The sequence below is a fragment of the Convolutriloba macropyga genome, chromosome 4 (genome assembly GCF_964194025.1).
Source record: "Convolutriloba macropyga chromosome 4, txConMacr16.3, whole genome shotgun sequence".
NCBI classification, from domain to species: Eukaryota; Metazoa; Xenacoelomorpha; order Acoela; family Convolutidae; genus Convolutriloba; species Convolutriloba macropyga.
Window position 1 is genome coordinate 55,104,884 of NC_134471.1, and position 26,251 is coordinate 55,131,134.

General features: G+C 34.0%; 4 protein-coding genes across 5 annotated transcripts in view; all 4 read left to right on the plus strand.

Annotated features, from left to right (window-relative positions):
* Nucleotides 1-9,005, plus strand: part of LOC142337761 (uncharacterized) — a 97,632-nt gene extending 88,627 nt beyond the window's left edge. The window contains exons 2-3 of the mRNA XM_075387258.1: nucleotides 8,006-8,291; nucleotides 8,448-9,005. Of these exons, the coding sequence (XP_075243373.1) occupies nucleotides 8,016-8,291; nucleotides 8,448-8,762 (591 nt within the window). The 5' untranslated portion in view covers nucleotides 8,006-8,015 and the 3' untranslated portion in view covers nucleotides 8,763-9,005. The remainder of the gene's footprint in view (nucleotides 1-8,005; nucleotides 8,292-8,447) is intronic.
* LOC142337770 (uncharacterized) overlaps nucleotides 1-26,251 on the plus strand; it is a 346,563-nt gene that overhangs the window by 281,654 nt on the left and 38,658 nt on the right. The gene's annotated exons all lie outside the window — the stretch shown is intronic.
* LOC142337764 (dynactin subunit 4-like) overlaps nucleotides 1-26,251 on the plus strand; it is a 618,078-nt gene that overhangs the window by 281,653 nt on the left and 310,174 nt on the right. The window lies entirely within an intron of this gene.
* On the plus strand, nucleotides 9,138-24,812 carry LOC142338523 (uncharacterized). Its single transcript, XM_075388307.1, has 2 exons — nucleotides 9,138-9,406; nucleotides 24,289-24,812. Exons 1-2 carry the CDS (start codon nucleotides 9,143-9,145, stop codon nucleotides 24,598-24,600), a joined length of 576 nt encoding a protein of 191 aa, XP_075244422.1. The 5' UTR covers nucleotides 9,138-9,142; the 3' UTR covers nucleotides 24,601-24,812.

The window sequence follows — 26,251 nt, forward strand, 5'->3', positions numbered from 1 at the left end:
GATTTAGTTCGGGACTTTGCGTCCTACTTTATTTAGCGCTTCATATCTCAATTGCGTATGAATATGAACGAAAGTTTAACAATCATACAAAAGGTGAAAGCAGTGTGAAGCCAGAATAACACCGTTACAAGATGTTGAAATTTAAATTAACCTGGCATTTGCTTTTCACCAACTAAGGTAAAATTTATCGGTACAGTATGACAAAAAAATTGAACCCGGCAGTTCCGTGATGTTCTTTTGCACATAATGTACCCACCCATCTCATACGCAACCCTCAGCGTACCTTCAAGCCTCAGCGTCACCTTATAAAGCATGAAAGGTAAACTTGAGAGAGGAAAAATTGATTGTTTCAATTTGGATCTCAATCTGCGATATTTTCTTTTCAGAATATCGGTAAAGAGTGCTTTTTAAGCAGTAATCTAAATAGTAAGGTATTTCCTCTTTACAACTTGAGTGGCGCAAAGATTTCGCGCAGTTTTATAAACCACTTTTAAATATAGATCTTATTCCACGAGTTTTGCCAAAATTCCTGTTTCTGATCTTCGATTTTCCTGGCTGACTAAGATACCTAATTAATAAAAATTTTTTCTCTCAAACGAAGTTTAACGCAATTTTTGTTAACTTTTGTGTGTTTTTATGCAAAACTTTTGCTTCACCGTTTTGTTCTTTTAAAACAAAGGCGATTATACGACAATGGCTATTAAGGTTATTACAAGGCCCTGCTATATGAGAGATTAATGCTTCACTTTATTGCGGTCCAGGCTACAGTCCCCTTTAAATTAAATAGCCATGCCTGTTGCTGTCCTTCAAGAACAATTTTTCCAACATTAGTTGGTGTATGTTTGCTGAATCAAAATGAAAGAGAATAACTAACAAAGGAAACGAGTGCCAAAATGGCAAAATTGATATCAAACCTCACTAAAGACAAAACTCCAAGCAATAATGTAGCAAGTCCAACTGTTAACAGGCAATTTCACACAAAATTTGTCCCGTGATTTACGAAACAACTCCTAATTTCTGATAGCACATACAGATGATTCCAGCAAAATGGCATTCGTAATGAGGCAGCTATCCATTCGTATCCGTTATCTACAATTCAAGGCCTTAGCAACATTGTTAACAATTATGCGCCGTCAACTATAGCAGAATGTCTGATAGTTCACGCTGAACATAATTCAATTGATCAGGGTCTACCAGGCGAAGAGGCAGCAAAAGAGTTAAGAGCAGTTCTAGCAATTTGCGAAATGCCAAAAGTAAAAAGACTGGTACATTTGGGAGAGAAACTAACATCCATGAAAATGGTAAGTTCAATTGTGAATAAGTGGCGAATTTCAGATCACCGATATTAAAGTGTTGGGCTATACTTTGGATCGAGCAGATATTCGACTGGATGGCATCCATGCAAACCAAAGTGGAATCCAAAAAATGGCGTTGACCATCCAAAATTTTGTTTCAAGTGTTGGGTATCAGCCTGCTGGTGCAACGTGTCCGTGAGACAAATTAAAATTAAAAATGGAAACGTTATGAGTAATGGGAAAAAGCAATGGTTCTATGGGATAAAATGCGTTTGGGTGACTTTAGGTTTTTGGAAAATGATTTCCAGGTTGATTTCTTTGCTGTTTTCAATTTAATATTTCTTGGAGAAAAAGAAGCGTTAAAATATTTTGTGAAGAGTCACTTAAATTTAATTTATAGCGATATATATGTGTATGGTTTTGGTCCTTAAATTTTTTATGCCAATTACTAATTATATGTTACCTCATTTTTTCATGTTGCAATGGCGAACTAAATCCAGGGCCAAATATTGCGAAATTTCAAACATTCGAAGGTTACGAAAAACAGTTTACTAATTTAAGGCTGTTTTGAATGAATATACGGAGTGTCAATAACAATCACGAGGAAATCTCAAATTTTTACAGCAACAAGACAACCAATCGTGCGTAATGGTTAGTGAAACGCGGCAAACAGGATATACCATTGAATTTTTCAAGCAATAAGTATTATTTCATTCATCAAAGTAGGTCAAATTTAACGAAATTGTCAAGTGGTGGTGGTGTAGGAATATGGATACCAATTACTTTCAAATATAATATCAGGGGGGTTTGAACTCATTTAAAACAAACATTTTTGAATCGTTATGGGTTGAAATACTTGAGCCGTTGAAAGAAGAACTTATAATTTGAGTTTCATATTGTTCTAATAAAAATCTAGAATTTTTTCTGGATGATTTAACATCAGAAATCTTAGGAGCATATTCATTGACTGACAACATTATTTTGTTAGAGATTGCAATCTAAATGACTTTCAGCAAAATGAAAAACGGCTTTTAACAGAGTTTGCCTCCAATAATGGGTTAAACATTGTCAACAAAAGTCAGCTAACTTGAACAAATGGAAACAATGAAACATTAATTGATCATTGCTTAACCACAGAAAATCAAATTTTCGATACAATAACGTTAGACACAATAACAATGTTTCGAAATGATCTTTTTTTCAGCTCTTTTTTTATCTTTGGATTTTAATAACGAAAAATGGATAGCGGAATACAAATACAGAGATACTAAAAAATGTTCAGGAGCCGTACTGAATAAAGGAATTGCCTCAAAAGATTGGCGAGCAATGTATCAACAAAAAGATGCAAATTCCACATTTCAAATGTTTTCAGATTTGTTTGAAAATGTATTGAAAAATTTAGCGCCTATAAAAATTGAAGAGCCAACGAGCAGTCCAATAAAAAAGTGGATATCTAAAGATTTTTTGAAACCTATTAACGAAAAACATCGACTTTTTAAGGTGTTTTGAAGGTGAAGGCAGATCTTTCCGCTTATATTACTTTGAAAATGATCAGCACCGCCACTTTAATCAATTAAGAAAAGCAGGTAATGGGTATACAAATAAAATTCGTGATTCTTCCCAGTTTAAAACAGCAATAGAGATTTATACCCACAAAACTCAAACAAGTGGTAAAAAATAATGACATTTCTCAAATTCGGAACAACAATATCATTTTAAAAGGTAAAACACAGGTGGCTAACACTTTAAATAATTGTTTTTCCAGGTTAGGTGTATACGAAGGGGTAAAGGAAAAGACTGAGTTACCAAATTGTGTGTTAGAGAATTTTTTTCATTCAGACTTATAACGAGAAAAGAGTTGTATGATGTAATTGACAAACTATCACAGAGAAAAACATCGGGTTCTGGATTTCTCCCCGCATGGTAGTTCAAATTTAGTAAAATGTCTGTTGGAACAAATTAACAGTTTTTCCAGATATCCTTAAAAAGCATATATTGTTTTTTATGAGCATATATATAAAAGCATACATGTAAAGCATATATAAAGCTATGTATTTCCAATTTACAAAGTAAGTGATCCTCTTGAATCAGTGAACTACAGGCCAATTTCAGTGACGCCAACTTTAGCTAAAATATTTGAAAGGCTTCTACTCCGTCAAATGTTAGAACATGTTGAAGAGCAAAATATAAATAAAAATCAGTACCGATTTCTTAATAAATTGTCAAATGAAACTGTCATTTCACTAACTGAATCTATAAACCAACTTCTAGAACAAAATGAAATTGTTGCGGTGTTTTTTTAGATTAAGCAAAAGCGTTCAACTCAATTGCTCACAAAATCTTTCTTGAAAAATTGCAAAGTGGGTTTGGATTGTGATCTAAAACTATGCTAAAATCTTTTCTATCCAACAGAAAACAATGCGTTAAAAGCGGAATCAGTTACTCAGACTGGACAACAAATAACCACGGAGTCCCTCAAGGAACAGTTCTCGGGCACCTAATTTTTGTACCGTATGCTAACGATTTCTCGGGAAAAATGACAAGCGAAGATATTTTAGAATTCGGAGATGATACATGTATAATATCTTACTCAAAAACAAATCAAGACCTTCCTACAAAAACCTGCAATATTTTTCCAAAAAACCTTATGAATATATGAAACAGAATATGTTATTATTGGACAGAGATAAGCGATTTAGTTGTTTTTCTAACTATGATCAGCCGTTTTCCGAGGCATTTTTTTATAATGGAAGTATCATAAAACCGAATGTCAGTTGTCGTTATCTGGGCTGAATGATTGATAATAAATTGAAATTTGACTTAGAACTATGTAAAGTGTTGATAAAAATGACGACTGATATTAGATCAATCTGCTTAGTGTGACATCTAATACCGTTAAAAGCAAGAATTGTACTTTTTAATTCACTTGTCCTGTCACTTCTCATTTTCAGTGCAATTTTTCTCCAATCTCAGCCATTCTCATCAGTTCTGAGAATAAACAGACAAGTAAACTGATGTATAAATGTTTGCCATATCCGTTAAAAGTCTGACAGTGCAAGGTCTCTTTTAATAAGAGGTAAATTTTTGCTTGCACAGCTTTTCATTAAAAAAATTTCTTTTTTGAAGTTTTTTGATTTAATTAGGCGTTCAATGAAAGCAGTCAAATATTCAAAAAATGTCTTTCAAATTTTTGGGAAAATATGAGATGAGAGATAATTCCCGAACTGTCCATTTTTTTCCCAAAAAAATGTGTCAATCTACATGGAGTGACCGATCAATAGTGAGAAATTTCTCGAGAAAGTAAAACAACTTGCCAATAGAAATCCGGAATTAAAAAACAAAAAAGTTTAGGGAGAAAATACTTACATGGACGTGTTCCAATAGACAGACAAGTACAAGGTTATAGAAAATTTTTTCCACTAGTTTTTTAAGGAGCAAACTTTTCATATGCTTTTAAAGTGATTGTTAAATGTAAATGTTTAACCAAACTTTTGTTATGGTTATAAAATTTTGAATTTACATTTTACAGATTAACAAAATTTATTTTATTATTGGATGAGAGTGATGTGAAAACGTTTTGCACCTGACTGCAATTTTTTTCCAAAATGTATCATAAATCAACTCAGATTGCAATTTAATTTCTTAAGCTAACAAGAAACTTGCATCAAAAGACTCCCAAAATTATTTCAACGGTCGTACTACCATTTTTCTTTGCGAATTAACACGGCAAGTTTCTAAAGCCATTTTCAAAAGCAAGTAATTCCACAATTTTTGCCATAATGCCACTTTCTACGCTTCAATTTCCAAGAGTGACTTAAGTGCCTTAATTAATTTGATTATTCCGCGGTATATGAATTAAATTGAAAAATTGGATACTGCTGAAGTGTAAAAAAACACAGCCGATTGGAATCTTAACAATGTGAAATTGATTTCAATAAGGCATTCTGCTAAATAGAAATAAGAAAAAATCGGAAAGTGACAATTCTTTCAAAGAGTAATGCATTAGTGACAAGTACAAAAAATACACTTGTACTGACGTATTAAAAAGATTATATAGAGTAACACAGCTGGAGCAACTAAATAGACATTTAAAAAAATTATTTTTTTAGCAAGTTTTTATTAATTTAGCAACTCTGTTCTAAATTGTCTTGTCTTTGGATGTGGAAATCTGAAAAGATGACTATTACTCAAAGAAAAATTCGATAAAGTAGATGTTGAGACCTAACAATCAAAGTTACTGTGTTTTATTGCTCTCAAACGAAGTTTTTAGCAAATGTATTAGTCCTCTGGTCTTTTTACCAGATTTTTTGCCTGACCAATTTTTTGTCCCATTCTTGACTTTTTGTCCTCAAAAACGGAAGAAGCAGGTAGCGCCCGGAGAGCATGAGGTGTCCGAGCAGCTCTCTTAGAGCCTCACCTTACGCTTTACGAGTCTCTAAGAATGCGATTGACCGCAACTGTTTTCGTGTTTTGAAGGGCGGTCTTAATCTTAAAAAGTTTGAACCCCTCTAAGTCGCACCCCTCACCCACCCTTATCGCTTTACCACACCACAACCCTCAACGCTTGACGTCCCCCCACACTCCCCTAACGCCTCCTAATGCTAGCATCACTCAGCGGAGCTGGCTACCACCGAAGCCAACCGCTAGCTGTCGTTTGAGAGCAGTTGGCCCGACGCTAGCCGGTTATGTTTTTTAAGTGTATATTTTATGTTTCACAGCAGCTCCTGGCTACAATGCAACTACTTCAACTACTTCGTGTTGAGGCATTAAATAGAGTATTGTTTGGGTCACAGAGTCTCCACAGATGAATCACTGAAAGCTTGCGCCCAAAAATGAGTCAAAAGCAAGCAATTAGGACATAATGCAGAATTATCTTTTGTATGGATACATTTCTTTTTCAACGTCTGCTGTGCGCGTTTCCTCTCATAACAAATTGAAAGTTTATTTTGTCTGGTAATTAGGGCTTTTTCTATGGTAAAATATGAAATCGTGAAAGCTGTCTTTATACTAAATTTCTTAGTATAAAATAGTATAAAGTCTTAAAATTTCTAAACTAAATCGGGTGAACAATTTGTTACACTTCTCTCTCCCTTTAAGGATCAAATGTTTGCTAACCCATCTTTCAAAATAAATACTTTTAGTCGTTCTGAACACCTTATGTCAGTTTGTAATTGCATTAAGCTGACTTCTGAGATCAACTATTCAGTTGCTTTGGTCTTGACTCTGTTTTTTTATACAAAGATCGAAGTAATGGTCGCAGTTCTGACTGTAATTTGCGAACTTTTATACTCCAGTTAGGTTTTCCGTTTTTTATGAGTTGTGATTTATGAGCTAAAGCTTGCAGGAATAATGAATGCATGAAATGATGAGATAGCCCGGTTGAGCTGAAAATGACCATTCTGGTGCCCTAGTTGATGCAGTTTCTTACAGGCTACAATGAGAAAATTTCAGTAGCTTTTTTTTGTTAAAATCAAAATTCAAATGACGGAGAAGATTTTATAGTTTTGTCTTCAAAAAGCATGTTTGTTAATTGCTTTTTATTTAAATGCAAATTGTTTTTTTAGTTTTTTATTAGCCGCTGGCAGCTAATCAAATGGCTATCTAATTATGACTCATTTTTCAAAATTTGCTTTACTTTTCTTTCAGTTATATTATTTCACAAGTCACGATTTATTTGTTCGACCACTTACGTACATCACCTAAAATGTTTCAACTCTATGGAATTTAGAAGTCATTGAACAAATTTTTGCAACAGCGTGAATGCGTTCAAGGTAGTAATGAAAATGCCGGTTCAACTGATAAAGATCGAGCTTAAAGAGTTAGCGCATTAAAGTTTCATTCGATAAGTTATAGTTATAGACTTATGAATTTATTTTTGTTCTGTTTAATTGCTCTCAAACGAAGTTTGTAGATATTATATTAGTCGTCTGGTCCTTTTTTTGCAATTTCATGCTTGACCGATTTTTTTGTCTTATCCATTTAACTTTTCTTCCTCAAAAACGTGATATACAGGTAGAGCTAAGAGGACAGTCAGTTGTCGAGCAGCTCTCTTAGAGCCCTCTAATCTCTAAGTATGCAATTCGCCGAAACTGTTTTGGAGAGACAATTTCAGGGCGTTAAGGGCGGTTCTTAGTCTTAAAAGTTTGACCTCCTCATTCACCCCACCCCCACCCCCCCCCCCCTCTGTCACTCCCAACCACCAGCCCTGACCCCCGGTCCACCCTCCTCCAACCTGTCGATTTGGACCCCTCTCTCGTTTACCTCTCCCACAACCCTAACCCCAATCGCTCTACCCCCTCACCCCCCCCCCCCCCAATGCTAGCATCCCTAAGCCTCAGCTGGCTACTACTGAAGCAATCCGGTCGTTTGAGAGGAATGTGCCCGACATTAGTCGGTTGTTTATGTAGAAGATAAAAAATTATTTCTCGTTTGCCTAAGCTTTTTCTAAAAAAGTTACCTGTTTCTTCCAAAAATTTTCCAGAAGGGAAGTTCCTGAACGGAAGTTTTAATTTGTGAAATATTTTTTTAGCTCAATACAAAAGGGGTTTTGGGTATCTGATGCCCCTTGTTTCTTGGTTTTGCTGACTTTCGACTCCCTAAGTAAATTGTTCGCTGTGGTCTGTTGTCACTATCGAGAACAAAATTGATTATCATAAAGGTGTTTGTGTTTAGTATCGTGGAATCAACCATTGAACCAACCATTTTTTCAGATTGTTCCAAATGGACATGATTAATTTGACTATTTCTCTCTGCGATGAACAGTTATTGTATTACATAGCCTCACAAAGCTCACAGAAAGAAGTTTTCCTGATGGAAGAAGATCCGTTCAATAGCGCTCTGGGTTCGCTGAAGTTCAAATCTACTACTACTCATAGAGACAAATTGGATAGTCTTTTACCGCTCCAAGGTATAAATAGTCAAATGTCACCTGTTAAGAGAAGAAGTCCGTCTTTCAAATCAGGAGGAAAACAAAATGTTAAACCAATTCAAGCAAAGGTGAGAGTTGGTCGTGTTTTTGTTTGGATTTTACTAATTAAACCTCGCGTAATTTTCCCATATTTTGCATGGTTTGTGCAACTGCGTTTCGCACTATTGTTCTGTACATTTAAGTTGTTAAAATACTGCTACAGAGTTTTTTGGCTTTCATTTCAGGCACATAAACTTGAAGCATCGCCTAAGGCAAACGGTGTTCAAAATTGCCTCTCTGCTGGGTCGGTCAATCCTGAGTTTGGAAAAATGCCGGATGGTCGCCTAATTTGTCCCCTATGCTCCAAATTTTTTGACAGCATGAAACATGCGAGGCGACATTTCGACACTATTCATATGAAGATTGAACTGAAATGTGAAATATGTGGCAGCTCTTTTAACCGAAAAGACAATCTCAAATCACATCTGATGAAGAAACATGGCATGGAATCGGACACTTCGAAATTTCTTTCCGACAAAGCTGCCCAAAAGAGCTTCTAGAAAATTAGTATATTGGTGTTTTAGTTATTTCTTTCCGTGGATTCTAAGTTTTTCTTAGCTTAGAACTGATTTCTTCATGTTTTCTTAAAAACATTTGCAATTTTTCGGATAACTGTAGTAGCTTGATGGCATGAATTGATGGCATTTTTGTTGCGTTTCACAATTTAAGTAACTTTATGCGCTAGACGGAATTGTAGTTAGAAGAGAGCTAGGTTTATTCACCTGTCTCTAATTTCAACTTCTATGGGGAATCGAAGCGTTTAAAAATAAATGCATATTTGACCCTTGCCTTTTGTGCCGCGAACATCCAGTGATTTCAAGGAAGCGAGAATTGTCGAATTCGTTCTATTCACTCCTTTATTCCTGCTTTCAGTTGTAAGATGGAATCGATTTGCGTCACTGTTTCTATCCGTGATTTAAAGTTGAGGAACCGTATAACTGCAAACTGCAGTCCGACTGAGCTTTTCGTGTTTGGAGAAGATCCTTTCAACACTTCGTTGGGGTCTTTGAAATTCAATTCAACTGTAGATAGAGAATTGACCAATTTCAAGCCCTTCCAGAGAAAATTAAATCAACCGTCACCTGTGAAGAGAAATAGTGCCCCTTTCAACACACCAGGCAGGCAAAGTACTCAGCAAGCGAAAGTGAGTATTTATAATAGCTTTCTGGCAGCTTTTCTGAATCGAGACAGAAAGGTACTTTATTGCCCAGCTAGGCCAGTCTCGAATTTATTCAAATTAAATATAAAAAAAACCGTGACATTTTCAGCATAACTTCGTCTGATTCGATACACTTCGTGTTTTTCTGTTTAAAATTAGGTTGAACAATTACTTCTGTACTTTTCTGTGCAATTTGGATAATGAACTATATGTAATAATGTTATGCAGATTGAGATAATATCCCTTGCCTTATTTCTTTCAAATCATTCGCAAATTTACACGTGGATACCAGTTCCTTCACTCTTCGTTCACTTGCAACAGACTTTTGGAATTTGTTGTGCTTGCTATTCGTTTTGACTTCATGATTTCATTAGTCAAAGTTGATTGCTCAGATTGTTTAGTTGAACTATTCTCTCATGGTCGTCATAGACAAAATGTTACTGGGCGAAACCAAGCAGGTTATCATGCTACAGAACATACGTTCACTAACAAAAAACTTTGACGAACTCACTTTGGAAATTGCGTCTCTGAAAGAAAAACCTATAGCAATCTGCCTAACAGAGACATGGCTTAAAGATAAGTTCTCATCAAATATTTTTCACATAGATGGTTATGATGAACTGGTTACAAGCAATAGGGAAAAAAGAGGTGGAGGTGTTGCAATTTTTGTACAAAATAAATTTAATGTTAAAATACGCGGGTCTCTAAACCTGAATAATATACAAGCGGTTAGTGTTTACTTCAGTATTGGAACAAAAAAGTTATCAATGACTTGTGTTTATATACCACCTAATGCCACCACGATTGCTACTTTTGACGTTCTTAGTACCTACTTGGAACAACATATTAGCGATCCGCAAAGCCTGCATGTGCTGTGCGGTGACTTTAATGTAAATTTTCTATCTAAAGGGAACAAACAATCATATTTAGGGAATTGACCCAAACATTTGACCTAAAATTGGTAAGTGAGAACCTCATTACACGCGAAACAAAAAATTCAAGTTCTTATATTGACCTGTTCTTTACAAATTTTGAATCAGAGGTTACCAGCCAAAGAACAAAAATAACTGATCACTATTCACTTTTACTTAAATGGAAGAATAAAACCAACTTAGAAACAGAAAACAATTTTTTTCAATCGAGAAATTGGGCAAAACTTGAAAATCCTCTTCTTCAGGAAAAAATTAGTTTCGTTCTGTGGCAGCGATTAAAACAAATTGATTCTACCGAAAAAGAAATTAATGATAAATTCAAATGTTCACAAAGAACTGTGCAAGAAGCATTAGATCACTATTTACCTAAGACAACACGAAAACATGTGCAAAAGATCTGGATTGACAACGAAGTCAAAAACGCTGCCGCAAAGAAAAAAAGGTTGTGGAAGAATGCACTCAAAGCTCAATCAATATCGGCCAATAACGAATACAAACAACAGTGCAGGAAGGTAAAAACTTTGATAAAAAACAAAATGAAGACTTTTTATCAAAATCAAATTGAAAAAGGTGCAGCAAACACAAACCGAAACTTTTTTAAAGTTTATGGTGACATAACAGGCAAAAAAATTGAAAATCGTGGGAAAATACCATCTCAAGATGAAGTCAACCATTTAAATGATTTTTTTACATAAAACAGCCGATAAAGCAGAACAATCTATGTTTCTTGCCGATATTACAGACAAGGAAGTTTTTGATATCATTAATAATGCTCCGAATAAGTACAGTGAGGACTGTTATCACCTCAATTACTACTGCATCATGAAATTTTCTAATGTCCTGAGTCCTTTTCTCTCAAAATGGTTCAATGAATGTTTCAATCTTGGCGTGTTCCCTGATTGTCTTAAAATTGCAAAAGTTTTCCCACTTCACAAATCTGGAGATAAGAGTATACCATCAAATTTTGGGCCTATTTCCTTATTACCAACGATAGCAAAGATCTTCGAGAAATTGCTTCATTGAAGAATTATCTCTTTTTTAGTGAAATTTAATCTGCTCTCAAGCTCCCAGTTTGGTTTCAGGGCCAAAAGAAGTACAGTTGACGCTGTTTTGTTTCTGATTGAACTCTTGCGACAAAAATTATCTGAGAAATCCGTTATGTCTGTTTGCACATTCCTGGATCTCAAAAAGCTTTTGATACGGTAGACCATACAATACTATTAGACAAATGTTGTAATATTGGTTTGAGAGGTCATGTTTTCAATATACTTAAATCATACCTAACTAACCGCTCTCAGTTTGTTCAAATTGCAGAAGTTGTTTGAAGTACTGCTTTTGTTGATATTGGAGTTCCCCAGGGATCGGTTCTCGGTCCTCTGCTTTTCATAATATACGTGAATGATTTGAGCAATACGCAAGATGTTGACAATTTAACTAATCTTGAATCTAATATCATACTTTTTAAAGATGACACAGTTATTGAAACTTCAGCCACCGCCGAAGAGGTTGCGATGAAACACAAAACTCAATTACAAAAATGTAATCAGTGGGTAACTAATAATAAATTGACAATCAATACTGAAAAAACAAAATCAATGTTTTTTGGGAAAAGTAAAACTTACTCCAAAAAAGAACAGATTAACATCGATAAAGAGAGAATTGAAAACGTTGACTCAATACGTTATCTTGGAATAACAATACATAATAAATTGTCTTTCAAAAATCATATTGATGTGGTTAACCAAAAATTAATAAAGTTCATTGGACTGTTCTATAGACTGAGAAAGTTTCTTAGTAAAAGTCAAATGATTCAGGTTTTTGAAAGTTATGCTCAGCCGGTAGTGCAATATGGTATACTGATTTATAGAAATTCTGTTTTGTCAGATATTTCATTGATAGACTCAAAATTAAAAAAACTCATAAGGATAATTTTCAATAAAAGAAAGTTCAACTCAGTGAGTGATCTAAGGAGAAAATTTAACCTGTTTTTAGCAAAAGAACTACACTTGTACGAAGTACTTAAACTGTTAATAAAAATGCTAAGAGACGAATGTGTTGTTAGTCACGTCAAATCTTACTTGAATGATAACGAATTAAACAGAGTAAAAAAGAAGAAAAACAACAATGTGTCTTGATTGCGGTGATCGAAAAAATGTGACAAACCGATTGAGGTTTAAGGTCCGAAAAATGTTGAATTTGTTGGTTTTTCTGGAACCTTCCTTTGTAAATACGGTTTTAAAAATGACAAATCAAAAAATAAAACACTTTTGCCATATGTTTTTAAGAAATTACATAATTGACAACCAAGACTTCTCAAGTTATTTTTTTTGAGTACGTCTAATTGTAGCCCCCTGCACTCAATTATCGGTTTATTTATATTTTTTTAAAATTTTTTGTTTTTTTTTGTTTTAACCAACCATGATTTAGTTCAATTACTATAGTAATTTTCTTTCGGTTCTTAATCAACAGTTCTTTGATATTCCTATATTGTGAGGCACCTGAAAACGGATCAACTGATGATCTAATGGTGTGCTCTTTTTCTGTTGAACTTCATTGTACATATATTTTGTGCACAGTAAAATAAACTTCTTTTGTGTTGCTCGATAACAGAAAATGAACAATTTATTATTATTATTATCACTTCATGCTTTTAACTGATTCACATATCCTTTTACGAAAGATAGTTCTCAAGAGTAGATTTTGCTGTCTAATGGCTGAATTATTGTTTTATTTTCTACTTCGTATGTAAACCAATACACAAACTTGATATAGTTGTTACATGTACTCTTATGAATTCTGGATAGTAGTTTTGAAGTGAGATGAGAGATTGTTTGACAAAAGCAATAATGAATCTATTTCATTTTTTCAACAGGAGACACATTTTTTTCAAAACTTTTTTCATAATAGCCAGACACCTAAATACTTTGCAAATTTGGGGCTCTCAAAAAACTTGACTATCACAGAAAACGTCATGACCGTTGTCTTCCTTGTAATTTAACAAACATTTTTTTGTTTTTTTCTTTTCTCCATTAATTTTGATGTTTTACACAAATTTCATTACAGTTCAGTTTTTTTAGTTTTTCAAATACGTTAATATCATCGGCAAATAGCAAAAATTAATTTTTGTTAGCATATTCGGTAGATCGTTGATTTAGTTTATCAACTGCAGTAGATCTGAAAGAACCCTGTGGTGTCACAGATTGCATATTTTCGGTTGATCATTCATTTTCAATTTAAACTTACTACATTTCGTCCCTGTAAAAATTTGTTGTAAATGATTGCTTTTTAACTCTATTTTCGAACTTCAATAATAACATATGATGATCAACAGTATCAAGAGCTTTTGATAGATCTAATAATGTGCTTTCTGCCTTGACGTTTGTTGCGATTATCCAATTGAATCTCCAGAATTTGAACTATTGCGTCTACTGTGGACCTTTCTCTGAGGAAGCTCATCTGTTTTGAATGCAAGGTCTTATGTTTTAGAAAGTGAGGTAAAAAGCCTTCCGTATATTATCTTTTCAAAAAGTCTTCCAAGGACCCGCGTCTTTATCAAAGGTTACGGTTACATATTCAATTTTCAATTTGGCTTTTTTTAAATTAATTCAATGTAACGGTTACAAAGCTTAAGCCTCTAGTTTGTTGCGCTGCTTTTTTACTCCATTTGCTAACCAAGTTTTCTTTTTCTAATCACTATTTGCTGAGTTAGAAATTGATAAAGAGCCACTATGATACCTTTTTGATATGATTAAAAGGCCTACTCAATTGGCACGTATTCAAATACTTTTTTGAACTCATCCGGATTCCAGTCAATTCAAATATTTCTGAAACAAATCACTGCTGTGACAGTCTTTCGCCTTTATTCTCTTGCGCACTTGAAAAAATTGATAATTTTAAAACAATTTTGAAAAAGAACATTAGAGTCTGATGCAATTGTCTCCTAAATTATGCGAAATGATATTTACTTGCGATTCTGTTGTATCACTCTAGCAAATTTTCAATTATATCAGTTAGTTTACAAATGTATTGTGCAGTATTCGGAATCTTAGTGATTCTGTGTCTTGTTTTTCGTGAATTTACACGTGGATACCAGTTCCTTCACTCTTCGTTCACTTGCGACACTTTTGGAATTTGTTGTGTAAATAATTTTTTCCGGTTTTAGTTTGATGATTGTGTCTAAGCACTTGTGCGAAGAATTTTGATAGTTCGTAAAAGACTAATTTAAAAGCGCATGCTATTGCGTTTTGACTTCATGCTTTTAACTGTTTCACATATCCTTTTACGAAAGATAGTTCTCAAGAGAAGATTTTGTTGTTTAATGGCTGAATTATTATTTTATTTGCTACGTCGTATGTAAACCAATACACAAACTTGATATAGTTGTTACATGTACTCTTATGAATTCAGGATAGTAGTTTTGAAGTGAGATGAGAGATTGTTTGACAAAAGCAATAATTAATCTATTTCATTTTTTCAACAGGAGATACATTTTTTTCAAAACTTTTTTCATAATAGCCAGACACCTAAATGCTTTGCAAATTTGGGTCTCTCAAAAAACTTGACTATCAGAGAAAACGTCATCACAGTTGTCTCCCTTGTAATTTAACCTTTTTTGTTTTTCCTTTCTTTTTTTCTCCATTAATTTTGATATTTTACACACATTTGATTACAGTTCAATTTTTTTACGTTTCTTAAATACGCTAGTATCGTCGTCAAATAGCAACACTTAATTTTTTGTTTGCATATTCGGTAGATCGTTGATTTAGTTTATCAACTGCAGTAGATCTGAAAGAACCCTGTGGTATCACAGATTGTATATTTTTCGGTTGGTCGTTCATTTTCAATTTAAACTTACTACATTTTGTACCTGTAAAAATTTTTGTTGTAAATGATTGCTTTTTAACTCCATTTTCGAACTTCAATAATAACATATGATGATCAACAGTATCAAGAGGTTTTGATAGATCTAATAGTGTGCTTTCTGCCTTGACGTTTGTTGCGATTATCCAAATGAATCTCCAGAATTTGAACTATTGCGTCTACTATGGAGCTTTCTCTGAGGAAGCTCATCTGTTTTGAATGCAAGGTCTTATGTTTTAGAAAGTGAGGTAAAAAGCCTTCCGTATCTTATCTTTTCAAAAAGTTTTCCAAGGACCCGCGTCCTTATCAAAGGTTACGGTTACATATATTCGGCGGTTTTCAGTTTGGCTTTTTTAAAAAATTAATTCAATGTAACGGTTACAAAGCTTAAGCCTCTAGATTTGTTGCGCTGCTTTTTTTTTACTCCATTTGCTAACCAAGTTTTCTTTGTCTAATCACTTTTTGCTGTGCTGAGGTAGAAATTGATAAAGAGCCTCTGTGATACCTTTATGATGCGCTTAAAACGCCTATTCAATTGGCACGTAATCAAATACTTTTTTGGACTCATCCGAATTCAAGTCAAGTCAAATATTTCTACAATGAATCACTGCTGTGACAGTCTTTCTCGCCTTTATTCTCTTGCGCACTTGAAAAAATTGATAATTGTCAATTAGGCCATTATGATCACTGATTGCTGTTTTTGACACCTTGACAACTTCAAATTGGTTGAAGGTTGAAATAAAATACTATGTCTTTTAATGCTTGTGTTTTAGCTTCTATAGTATGGCATTTTATGTTGTTCAAAAGTATGAAGTTTAGGGAAATAAGTTGATAATTGAGCTCCACGTGATGTTTCGAGTTTGTTGCTACGTTTAAGATCTTCAAAGTATTTTCTTTGTTTTTCCAATAAAAATCAATCGATTCTTTTCTGGATAAAATCTTAGATTTTTCTAATTTTATTGAGTTGTAAAAAACAGCCACTATTGAGCCCTTTTTGATGAAACTTGTTTCGATCATTTTTGACACTCTATTTGCAGTTGAATTCCTGTCAAACAGGCCAAGAGAATTCCTACCCCTTTCACCTCATTTCCCATTTCCCCAAATATATGTCGCAAAAATCTTCTGCAAAATATTCCTTGGTTAGACTTTCTCTCAGAGGTAGCAAAAATGAAGTTTTTAGCGTTTCTTTATGGGCGCATAGCACAATAATGTATGCTTCCATTGAGAAGACCTTTTGCGACAGAAAAGATTCGCTTGAAGACCTTTTGCTTGTTTTTTGTCCGAATATTTGGTGTCACTTTCTATTTTCAGTGGACAATCAATTCCAGTTAATTGTTTTCTTTTTTTATTTATCTGCTATCAGCGTTCAACGTCATTTTTCTACTTTAAAACCAGTTATTTTTCAAAGCAACAACAGCAAAACGAAAAAAATTGAAAAGATTGCTGGTTAACAGATTTTTAATGAAGTTTCTAAAAAAAGGAAACTAAACTAAATTATTGACATGAATTATACTATTGGGGAATGTGAAAAAATGGACAATCCAATTGTTAATTCTCCTGTTTGACATTTTTTCCCTAAATAAAACATAGCTTTTATTCATGAACAACTCTTTTTCTCTGCCAATAGCAAACAAAAATCTTTTGATCGATTTCACAGAAATGAAATTATCGATAATGAAAATAGGCATGATTGGTTATAACAGAAAATTTTAATTTAGTAAAAATAGGATGGCTATGTTTGAGGTTTTAATGCGAATATTGTTAATTGCTCTCAAACAAAGTTTTTAGCAATTATATTAGTCCTGTCTGTCTTTTTTATGCGATTTTTTGCTTGACCGATTTTTCGTCTGACCATTTAACTTTTCGTCCTCAAAAACGGGATAAACAGGTAGCGCCCAGCGGGCAAGAGCGGTTCAGCTCACTAGTCCCCAAGTATGCAATTCACAGAAACTGTTTTGGAGACGTCTACTTATGGTGTGAAAGGAGGTTCTTAGAGGTTGACATATTGGGATGATGACATATTGCGAAATTGGGTCAAAATTGACATATTGGGATATTGGGTCAAAATTGGGATGAGATATTTTAATGCGACGGTTTTGGCTTATGTTTTGAATGTTTAGACTAGAAATTGCTGATTGTTTCCAGTAATTAAATTACAGATATTGATTAATTAGTTAAGCAATTTCACCTCTCTGTTAAAACGAGATAAACAGCTGGCGCCCAGCGGGCATTAAGTGCTCTTAGAGCCTTTCAGCTGTTTTAGCTCAATCTGTTTTGAAGACTTATACTTATGGTGTTAAGGGCGGAAGAGAGATTGAAGACAACCCCCACTGTTCATCCACGGCCACTATTGCCCCCACCCCCCATCCGATCGCTAAAAACACGCAATTTTATACTAATTTTTACAATTTTTTCAATCTTTTTGAAAATTTTTGTCATTTTTTGAGTTCTTTCAGCCTTCGGTGTCAAGAAACCTCCACTAAGGTTTTATAATAGGTTACTGCATAGTTTCTAGTGGTAGTGGAATGGTTTCAACATTTTAACAACGCGAATTTTAGCATTTTTTGACAAAACGTCCAATTTTTTCAAATTTTTTTACATTTATTTTTCTTTATTCAGGTCTTTCAAGGACCAGGGGCCAGAAAACATCCTAAGTGTTTTGAGAAAAAGTTACTGAAAAAATTTTCTTTGCCATGGAGTAGCTTTCATTTTTTTAATATGACAAATTTTAGCGATAAAACTTGCATTTTTTTCAAGTTTTTTTGAAAATGTTTGTCGGTTTTTAGGTTTACCTAGCATCAGGAGCCACATAGCGTCCTCTAGGCTTGGATTAGAGGCTACTGCATAGTTTCTAGATGTAATGGAATGTTCTCCAAGATTTTTCAGCAATTTTTAAAAGTCTTTGCAATTTTTTCAAGTTTTTTAAATCTTTTTAAACATTTTATCATTTTTTCCGTCACCAGGGTCCTATGGACCTCCTCCAAGGTTTGATGATAAGCTGTCACATAGTTTATAGAGTTAATGTAATGCTTATCAATATTTTAATGACTCCGGCTTTAGCAATTTTTTGTTAAATTTTTTTTCAGATTTTTGGAAAATTCTTTTGTTCCAAGTTTATGGATCTTTATGAGCCAGTGAAACTATTTAAAGCTTGAAATGGGAATACTGCATTTTCTCCTAAGACAATAAAATTGTTTTGAAGATTTTAATATCTTGAATTTTTGCAAGATTTTGTTACAATTTGCTATTGCTTTCAAAATTTTTGAATTTTTTTGTCCTTTTTTGAGTTTAACGATCATTACTGGCCAAGTCTTGCAGATGGGTTAATTGACATAACTCCAGAGACAAAAAATTTTTTGAACATTTTCACTGCGAAATCTGGAAGCTTTTATCTTAAATTCTGCAAATTGTTAAAATATCAGTTTTTTATTCGATTTATTTACTAACAAGGCTAGACAACTAAAAGCTGCAGAGTCGAATGAAGCTGAAGCTAGCCTCACTAAACTGTGTTCAGGTACTGACGAAGTCAACCGCTCGCTGGTCGGTTGTGAGCAATTTGCCCGACGTAAGTTGGTTATATTTTAATACTGTTATGCAGAATAACAGAAAATGCGTTGTTTCACTTGAAATGCCCATTAATTTTCTAGTTGTTCAAAGTTTTCAGTTGAAACCAATTTTGGTTCCAGTGAAACGTTTTGTTTCGTCCGGATAAAGAATATTTTTTATTTTCTCTTCTTCCCTATGTAGAGAGGCAAATCTGCGCTTATGGGGGTTAGCACTCTTTAGCACTGAGCTGCACATTTGACAACTGGAGCAATAAGACCATGGACATCGATACTATTTACTGCATTTTGCTTTATGTAATGGTTTGATTTGTAGGATCATTGCTTAGTACTGATACTGCACTTTTCCAGTTGGTAGTGACATAAATTTTGTCTCCGTTGTATAATATTAACATATCTTCAACAGTTCTTAACCTCTCGCTCACGTACACATAATTACCATCCAATGGGTTTCTGGGAAAGTTGTTTTTTCCAATGGGTTTCTAAGAAGCTTTTTTCAGATTTTATTAGCAGCGTCTTTATGCCAGAAATGTACATTTCACAATTGAAGCAGGCTTGGTGTTATAAGGTGACTCTGTTTTGGTAGACTTTATGTGATAAATTTTCAGGTCCATCTCACATTTACGGTTCATCCCTTAATTAAATTTTTTTTAATATGAACAATTTTAGTTCATCTCATGAGTCAAACGTTGCGTTTTTTTTTCAACCAGTCGATCTATTTTGCAGACCCTTTTGGGTTTGTTCGTCCTGAACTAAATCAACCATCCGACTGAGAGGTGGTTCGGTTGAGGTATCCCCGCTAAGATCCATTCCAGCTGATATGTGTTAAATAATAAAAATCCCAAAATTTAAAGTTTTGCTAACTATATTGAATTCTGTATGAAGATAACACATAAGCTTGAACAGCATGACATTGATTTTAATTGAAATATTGTTGGAGAATATTGTACGAAATCAAATTAAGTAGTCGTTATTTTTAGCTTCAAAATGGTAAATACTGTTCTCATTGTAGTTGCTAATAATACTGCAGAGGAAAACTTTTTTTCCCTGATAACATTGTTCGTCTCTGTTTGTTCGTTTGCTCCAAAAATTTCTGTACTGTGAATAGTTCAATTGATCAATTGGGTTGAATAAGTTTCAGCAGATGCTGCTGAAGAGATTTTTTCTCAGTTTTTGTTCACGTACAAGAATTTTTGTTAAAATCACTCATTTTTGCAAATAGGAGCGAATTAGTTTTTTTTATTTTTCTGTTAATAGATTGTTGTGAGTATCTTCTCATTTTATTGGAGTATATTAATTGTCTTGTGTTTTTCCGAACCATTTTTTTCAGGAGCTGAAACACCGATTCTGACGGTTGGCTTCAAGTCATTATTTGACTTTGCTGTCGTGATATCATTTGCAATGCTTTTTTAATATTAAGTTTTGGGCAATTGTGTAATATTTCCTCACTTGTCATATCTGAAAATAATAAACTGTCGAATAGTTACTCCTGCACTTAGTGAGTAAAGTTTTACCACTTGCGCGTCATTCACTGTTGAAATGGAATAAGATTTTATGTGAACGAGCTCCTAAATTTTTTGGAGATAGGTAAGACTGAGAAATCAAAATGGGTTTTTCACTACTAATGCAAGCATTTACCTGTTTGTTTCACTTCTCAACCTTATTAGTCCGCTTTTGAGCTATTTTTCGATTCATAGAATGTTTTGTTAATCGAATTTACGCAATCAAATTTCATTTTTTTTCTCATTTTTTTCTTTATTGTTTCAAACCTTAATTGTTCCGAACCTTAATTGATATTTGTTATCGAGAGGTACAAAAGTTGTGACATTAAAAAGCTCTTGAAAATCTGATTCAATAAATTGTTGAATTTTTTCATTTTTTCGTTTTTCTTCGAAAAATTGAGGCTTAAACTTTTGGAAATTTTTTAAATTGCTTGACCATTTGACACGTTGTATGTGCAATTTATGAGCATTTTTCGTTTCTAAAAAATTATACGGACGATAACGTGTGCTTAGGTGCTTAAATATAAATTAACCTTTAGATAGAAAACTATGAAGAAGCTCGTGAGGCTCAAATAGGAAGCTACTTGATTATCAAGCAGAGAAAGTTGAGTTCGTGCAGGCCAAACGTAACCAGTTAAAGAAGTGCAAACAATTAGGAAAACCTTTTTTGTAAAAGGTGTTACTAATTTGCTTCCAAAATCCTTTTTGTATGTAATGGTTTATTAATCAATGAAAATATTTTGCGGTTCCCTGAGTATTTGAGTGCTTCCGAAATTGAGGATAGATGCAATTTATCTGTGCCACTTTCAGTAAGTGATTTCAATTGTACAGTCAATTAGTTTTTTTGCTTTAAATTGATTCGAATAGAAAATTGAAGTCCATTGAAGTATGGCAGCATCTGCTACTTGAAAAGTGTTCCGAGATTGACGGAAAAGGAGGCTATTTGACTAAAAGCAAGAATTGGGCGACTGATGATTGCACATTTCTTGGAGAAAAATTCGGACCATTTTTTGTCACAAGGGTCAGTTTGCCAGTGCATATTCATGCTAACCTAGCCGTCCAATGTGAAGTTAGTTCGGTCGAATTGGGTCGTTAATAACTGCCATTCGGTTTCGATGGTTAATTTTTGCTCCTATTTTTGAAATACATCATACAAAACGTGTTTCGCTTTACCTACTTATCATAAATTATTAAATCATAATTTAATAACACCTACTAATCATAATTTTTCATAAATTCCAAAAAAATCATGAGCACTTCTCTAGGCTAGTTTATTCCCAAGGCGATTTGTTCAGTCGGCGGGTAAAGAGAAGTTGCCTAGCTATCAATCTGTAACGCTGGGACCCAATACCAAAAAAGAAAATTAAAAATGAACTGCAATACAAAAATCCCAATCAAATTAATACCTCTTTTTTAATAGCTGCACAGCGATAGCTGGGGCTCTTATTGGCCTTCTCTCGGTTTTTTGGGGGCGCTGTGTGTTTTTTAAGATGTTTTCACACATTTTTCAGTGACTTTGATCTTTCAAAACGGGGTAAACAGGTAAAGCCCAGCGGGCATTAAGTTTCATTAGAGGCCCAAAGTAGACTTTAGTAGTCCTTCAAGTGCTTAGAGTGGTGCAGCTGCTGGGTTGGCCTCAATTTAAGGTTAAAGGTCATTTATAGGAGTTTTTGGGCTGAAAATGGTGCAATTTTTCATGTTTTTTGTAATTTTTTTTAGTTTTTGTTTGATACGTCTTAGGTTGATTTTTTTAAAAGTTGATGAAGGCCTTTTGCGAGACAAAATTACTCGTTTTGACCATTTTATGAGCTATATCTTTTGGTACTACAAACACAAACACGCAAAATGATACCAATTTTTGCAATTTTTTTCAAGGTTTTTGAAAATTTTTGTCAATTTTTTTTAGTTTTTCCGGCTTCAGGGGCCGAAAAAACTACAAAATAGTAACAATGGTTTCTATTAACATTGGATGGTAACAATGGATTGCTTTTCAACTTTTTAATGTCTCGAATTTTATCATTTTTTTAAGGTTTCCTTAAGTTTTTTGTCAATTTTTGACATTTGGCCACTGTGAAGTGCCAGGAAACCTATTTCGCGGTCTGAAAAAAGTTACTGCATGGTTGTTAGTTTCATTCATTTGGTTTTCAACAGTTTAAATTTTCGAATTTTAAAATATTTCTGCTAAAATTTGCAGTTTTTTAAAGTTTTTTTACATTTGTCTTTTATTCAATTTTTCTTGCCTAAGTAGCCAGTTAACCTCATACAGGGTTTGATAGTGTGTTAATAAATAGTTGCTGGGGTCAATTGAATGGTTTTCAACTTTCTAAAAGAATGAATTTTTGTTTTTTGAAATTTGAAGTTTTTTATAAAAATTATTGCCTATCGATCTTTGAACCAATTAATTTTTTAATGCTTGGAATTGCGTTACTGGATAGCCTCTAGAGATACAGAAGTTGTTCTTGTGATTTTAATAACTCAATTTTCTGCAACATTTCATTAAAATTTGCAATGAGTTCATTTTTTTAGAATAATTTATGGGGCATTTTCGAGTTAATCGATCTTCAAGGGCCAATGATTTTTTTTCAGGCCTTGCTGATATAATACTGCATCAATTTCCGAAACGAAAATTGGTTTTGAACATGTTTATGAAATAGGTATATTTAAACTGATAAAATTTTGCCTCTGGGGTAAAAGCTTCAAAGCTTTATCAATGATTATATGTTTAGTTAGTTTATTTGATTGTTTGTTTCATTTTTTTGAGATGATTTTGTTTGTGTTGTGGCTGGCATTGTTCAATTGAAATGCTTGTCAGGTAAAGTATTTCTAAGTTTTTCATTCATTTCTTTGAATTGTATTTCAGGACCTGTCCTGCTATGCTTTTTTATTTCGTCGTCGCCATTTTTGTTACGATCATATGACGTCACAACCACTTCAAATCTGCTTTTTGTTCATTCGTTCATGCAGTTTCAACTGAAGTGCGTGCGTGACGTGATTAAATTTTTGGTCACACTTGACGTACCTCACTCATAAAAAATGACTTCCTCACTTTGAAATTGACTTTTATTTACTTTAATTCAATGAGATAAGGTCAAATGGGTTTGTGTCACTCTAAAGGAAGGTTATTAGAGAGCAGCTAATAGAGGCAGCAAAAACTGGTACAGATTTTTAATCAAAATATAACAGATCAGCCTTCAATGAAAGGACGAATTTTTTGGTCTGTCTTTTTTACTGTTTGTTTTTGAGACTGCAGATCTACAATCTATTGCGGCTATTTTCTGGCAATCTGCCAGCTATGTTGTGATTCTTGTATATGAAAAAGGAACAATTTTATTCCAATTTCCTTTCTTGTATACTGTGCTGCTTTTAGTTTTTTATAATAATTATATTTGTAGTTATTACATTAGTCCTGCTCTTTTTATGCCATTTTGCATACTACTAAATTTTTGTCTGATAAGTTTCTTTCTAACTGTTTTTATTTTTGTCTTCAAAAACAGGATAAACATGTAACACCCCTAAGGAATCAAGTAGCTGAAGAGTTCTCTTAGATTCTTACGCCTGACAAGTCTCTTAATGTCTGATTAACGGGAACTGGGAACGAGACACGAGTTTATGGTGTAATGGGTGGTTCTTTGGAATTTGACCCTTCACCCCCCCCCCACACACACACACACACGCGCGCGCGAACGCATGCAACCCCACCTCTTCCACACTCCGCCACCTTATTCCATCCAAAACCAGGCACGCTCGAACCCCCTCTCCCTCTCCGCTCCCCTCATTAAGCTTATGCTAGCCTGCCTAAGCCGCGGCGAGCTAGTGATTGAGCCAATCGCTCGCCAGTCTTTTGTAAATAATTCGCCCGACGTTAGTCGGTTAGGTTTCCATTCTTGAGTATGAACAAATGCATCTCTGAAAACATTTCTGCAATTTTTTCTCTGGCTTTTGTAAGCTGTTCCTTCATATGTTCAAAGGACTGATAAAGTCTGGAAGTTACACTTGTCTCATTTCCATAGGTCACGAAGCTTGAATCATCCCCCAAAACTAACAGTGTTCAGAATTGCCTCTCTGTTGGATCAATTAATCCAGAATTCGGTAAAATGCCCGATGGCCGACTTATCTGCCCGTTATGTTCCAAGTTTTTCGATATAATGGCAACAGCAAGACGTCATTTCGAAACAGTTCACAAGAAAAACGAAATAACGTGTGAAATGTGTGGAAAACAGTTTGGTCGGAAGGATAATCTGAAAGCCCATTTGATGAAGGTGCACGGCATGGAGTCGGATACAGCTAGGTTTCTGAGCGATAAGGCTGCCCAAAAAAGCTGATCTAAAAAAGCGAATTTCAAAACGTCAATGACCAGAAAGTCCTCAGCAGTTTTTCACTTTAGCAGGATGAGCATTTTATGATAACGATTACAGATTTTTTTCAAATGTTTCCCAATAGTAGTTAGACTTGAATTTGAGATATTTTGCAGCTATGATAATGTAATTTTAGATTTTACGAAAAATTGTATCTTCCGACTTTAGTTACTGTGATGTTTGTTTATTTGTTCTTCGTATTATCGCAAAAGTAAGACGTTTTCGTGGTAAGGTTACAAATTTTTGTGGAAAGGTTACAGAATAATTGTCTGTCGTATAATCCGGAGCATAAAAGTATTAAAGAGAAGTATTATCGTATACGGCTGTGACAGCAAAGGCTCCAACTGATATACGAAATTCTCGTAATCTTAACAGGCAAGAGGTTACAGAAACAACGTTGTAAAATAGTTTTTAAAAGTGTTCTGCGTGCAGCAAATTTCTTCCCTCTAACTTCTCCAGAATAATATCTTATGTTTAAGTAGTCGGATCTAAAACTTCATAACTCTTACTTCAACTCATTCACCTGTGTTGCATATTGGATACATGTAACTACAGAAAAGCCAACTTTCTTTGGTTTATGTCACCGTTCAAGCTAAATGTTTTTCAATTTAGTAAATATAAGAAAAGACATATTTTGACAATTTTTGGTAATCGTTTTTGTGAGCTTTCAGTTTGCACAATTAATGTGAACGGACACGTGCTTACAAATTTATTTTTGAACGTAAATAACACTTGTCCACAATTTGTCATATTGAAGCTTCGTAACAATGCTCTTTAGTTGAAGTTATGACTATTGATGATCGTAAATTTTCTTGGTTTTCAGAAAAATATGTAAACCTCATTTAATTGCCCGAGAAGAGTCAAGCTTGTTGACGGGGTGCAAAAAACTGCCCTAATTGTAAAGTTTTCTCTGCAGAAATTTTTCCGCCGCTTTTTGTGTTTTATACGCATTTGCATTAATCCGTATGCGATTATTTTTTAGCTCGGTTGTTGGATATGTAAATTGTTTACACTACAAAACTGAGGTTGATCGTAAATGTCGATTGGTTCAATTTGTGATATTATCAATCTACTATAATTTTTTTTGTACCATTCTCTTCTTGTACCATTCTAAAGACCAACGCTGCGAAGTTCCTTTTCAATGCCATTGATAGAACTACCCTATCGAAGTTGACTCGTGTTCACTCAATTATTTTGAGCGTACATGAGTTTAGAGTCATTTAATCTAATATTGATTATCGATTTTTCAAAAGATTTTTTTAAAAGATTGTTTTAAAAGTTGTTAATGTTTGTAGTATTAACAAACCTAATCAAGCAAGTGAGACGTTTTAGTTGAAGGCGCTGAGGTCGTAATTGTAAAATAAATCGGAATCTTTTTAAAAGTTGCAAGAGGCATCATATTGGTTTTCCTTTATTTTGTACTTGATGAAATCAACGGCCTTTCGAAGGTTTATCTTAAACGTAGGGTGTTAGCTTTCCTGCTAGTATGATTAGCACCCACAAAGAACTACTTCTCAAACATTATGAGAATTCATTTTGACAATTGATTAAAAATTGATGCAATACCGAATCTTAATACTTTAAACGCAATGACCGTAGCTAAACTACCGACGTTAAA

Coding starts and splice junctions, on each gene's coding strand:
- LOC142338523 (XM_075388307.1), top strand. CDS start 9,143: ATGGAATCGATTTGCGTCACTGTTTCTATCCGTGATTTAAAGTTGAGG. Junction 9,407..24,288: donor AAAGTACTCAGCAAGCGAAA/GTGAGTATTTAT, acceptor TCATTTCCATAG/GTCACGAAGCTTGAATCATC.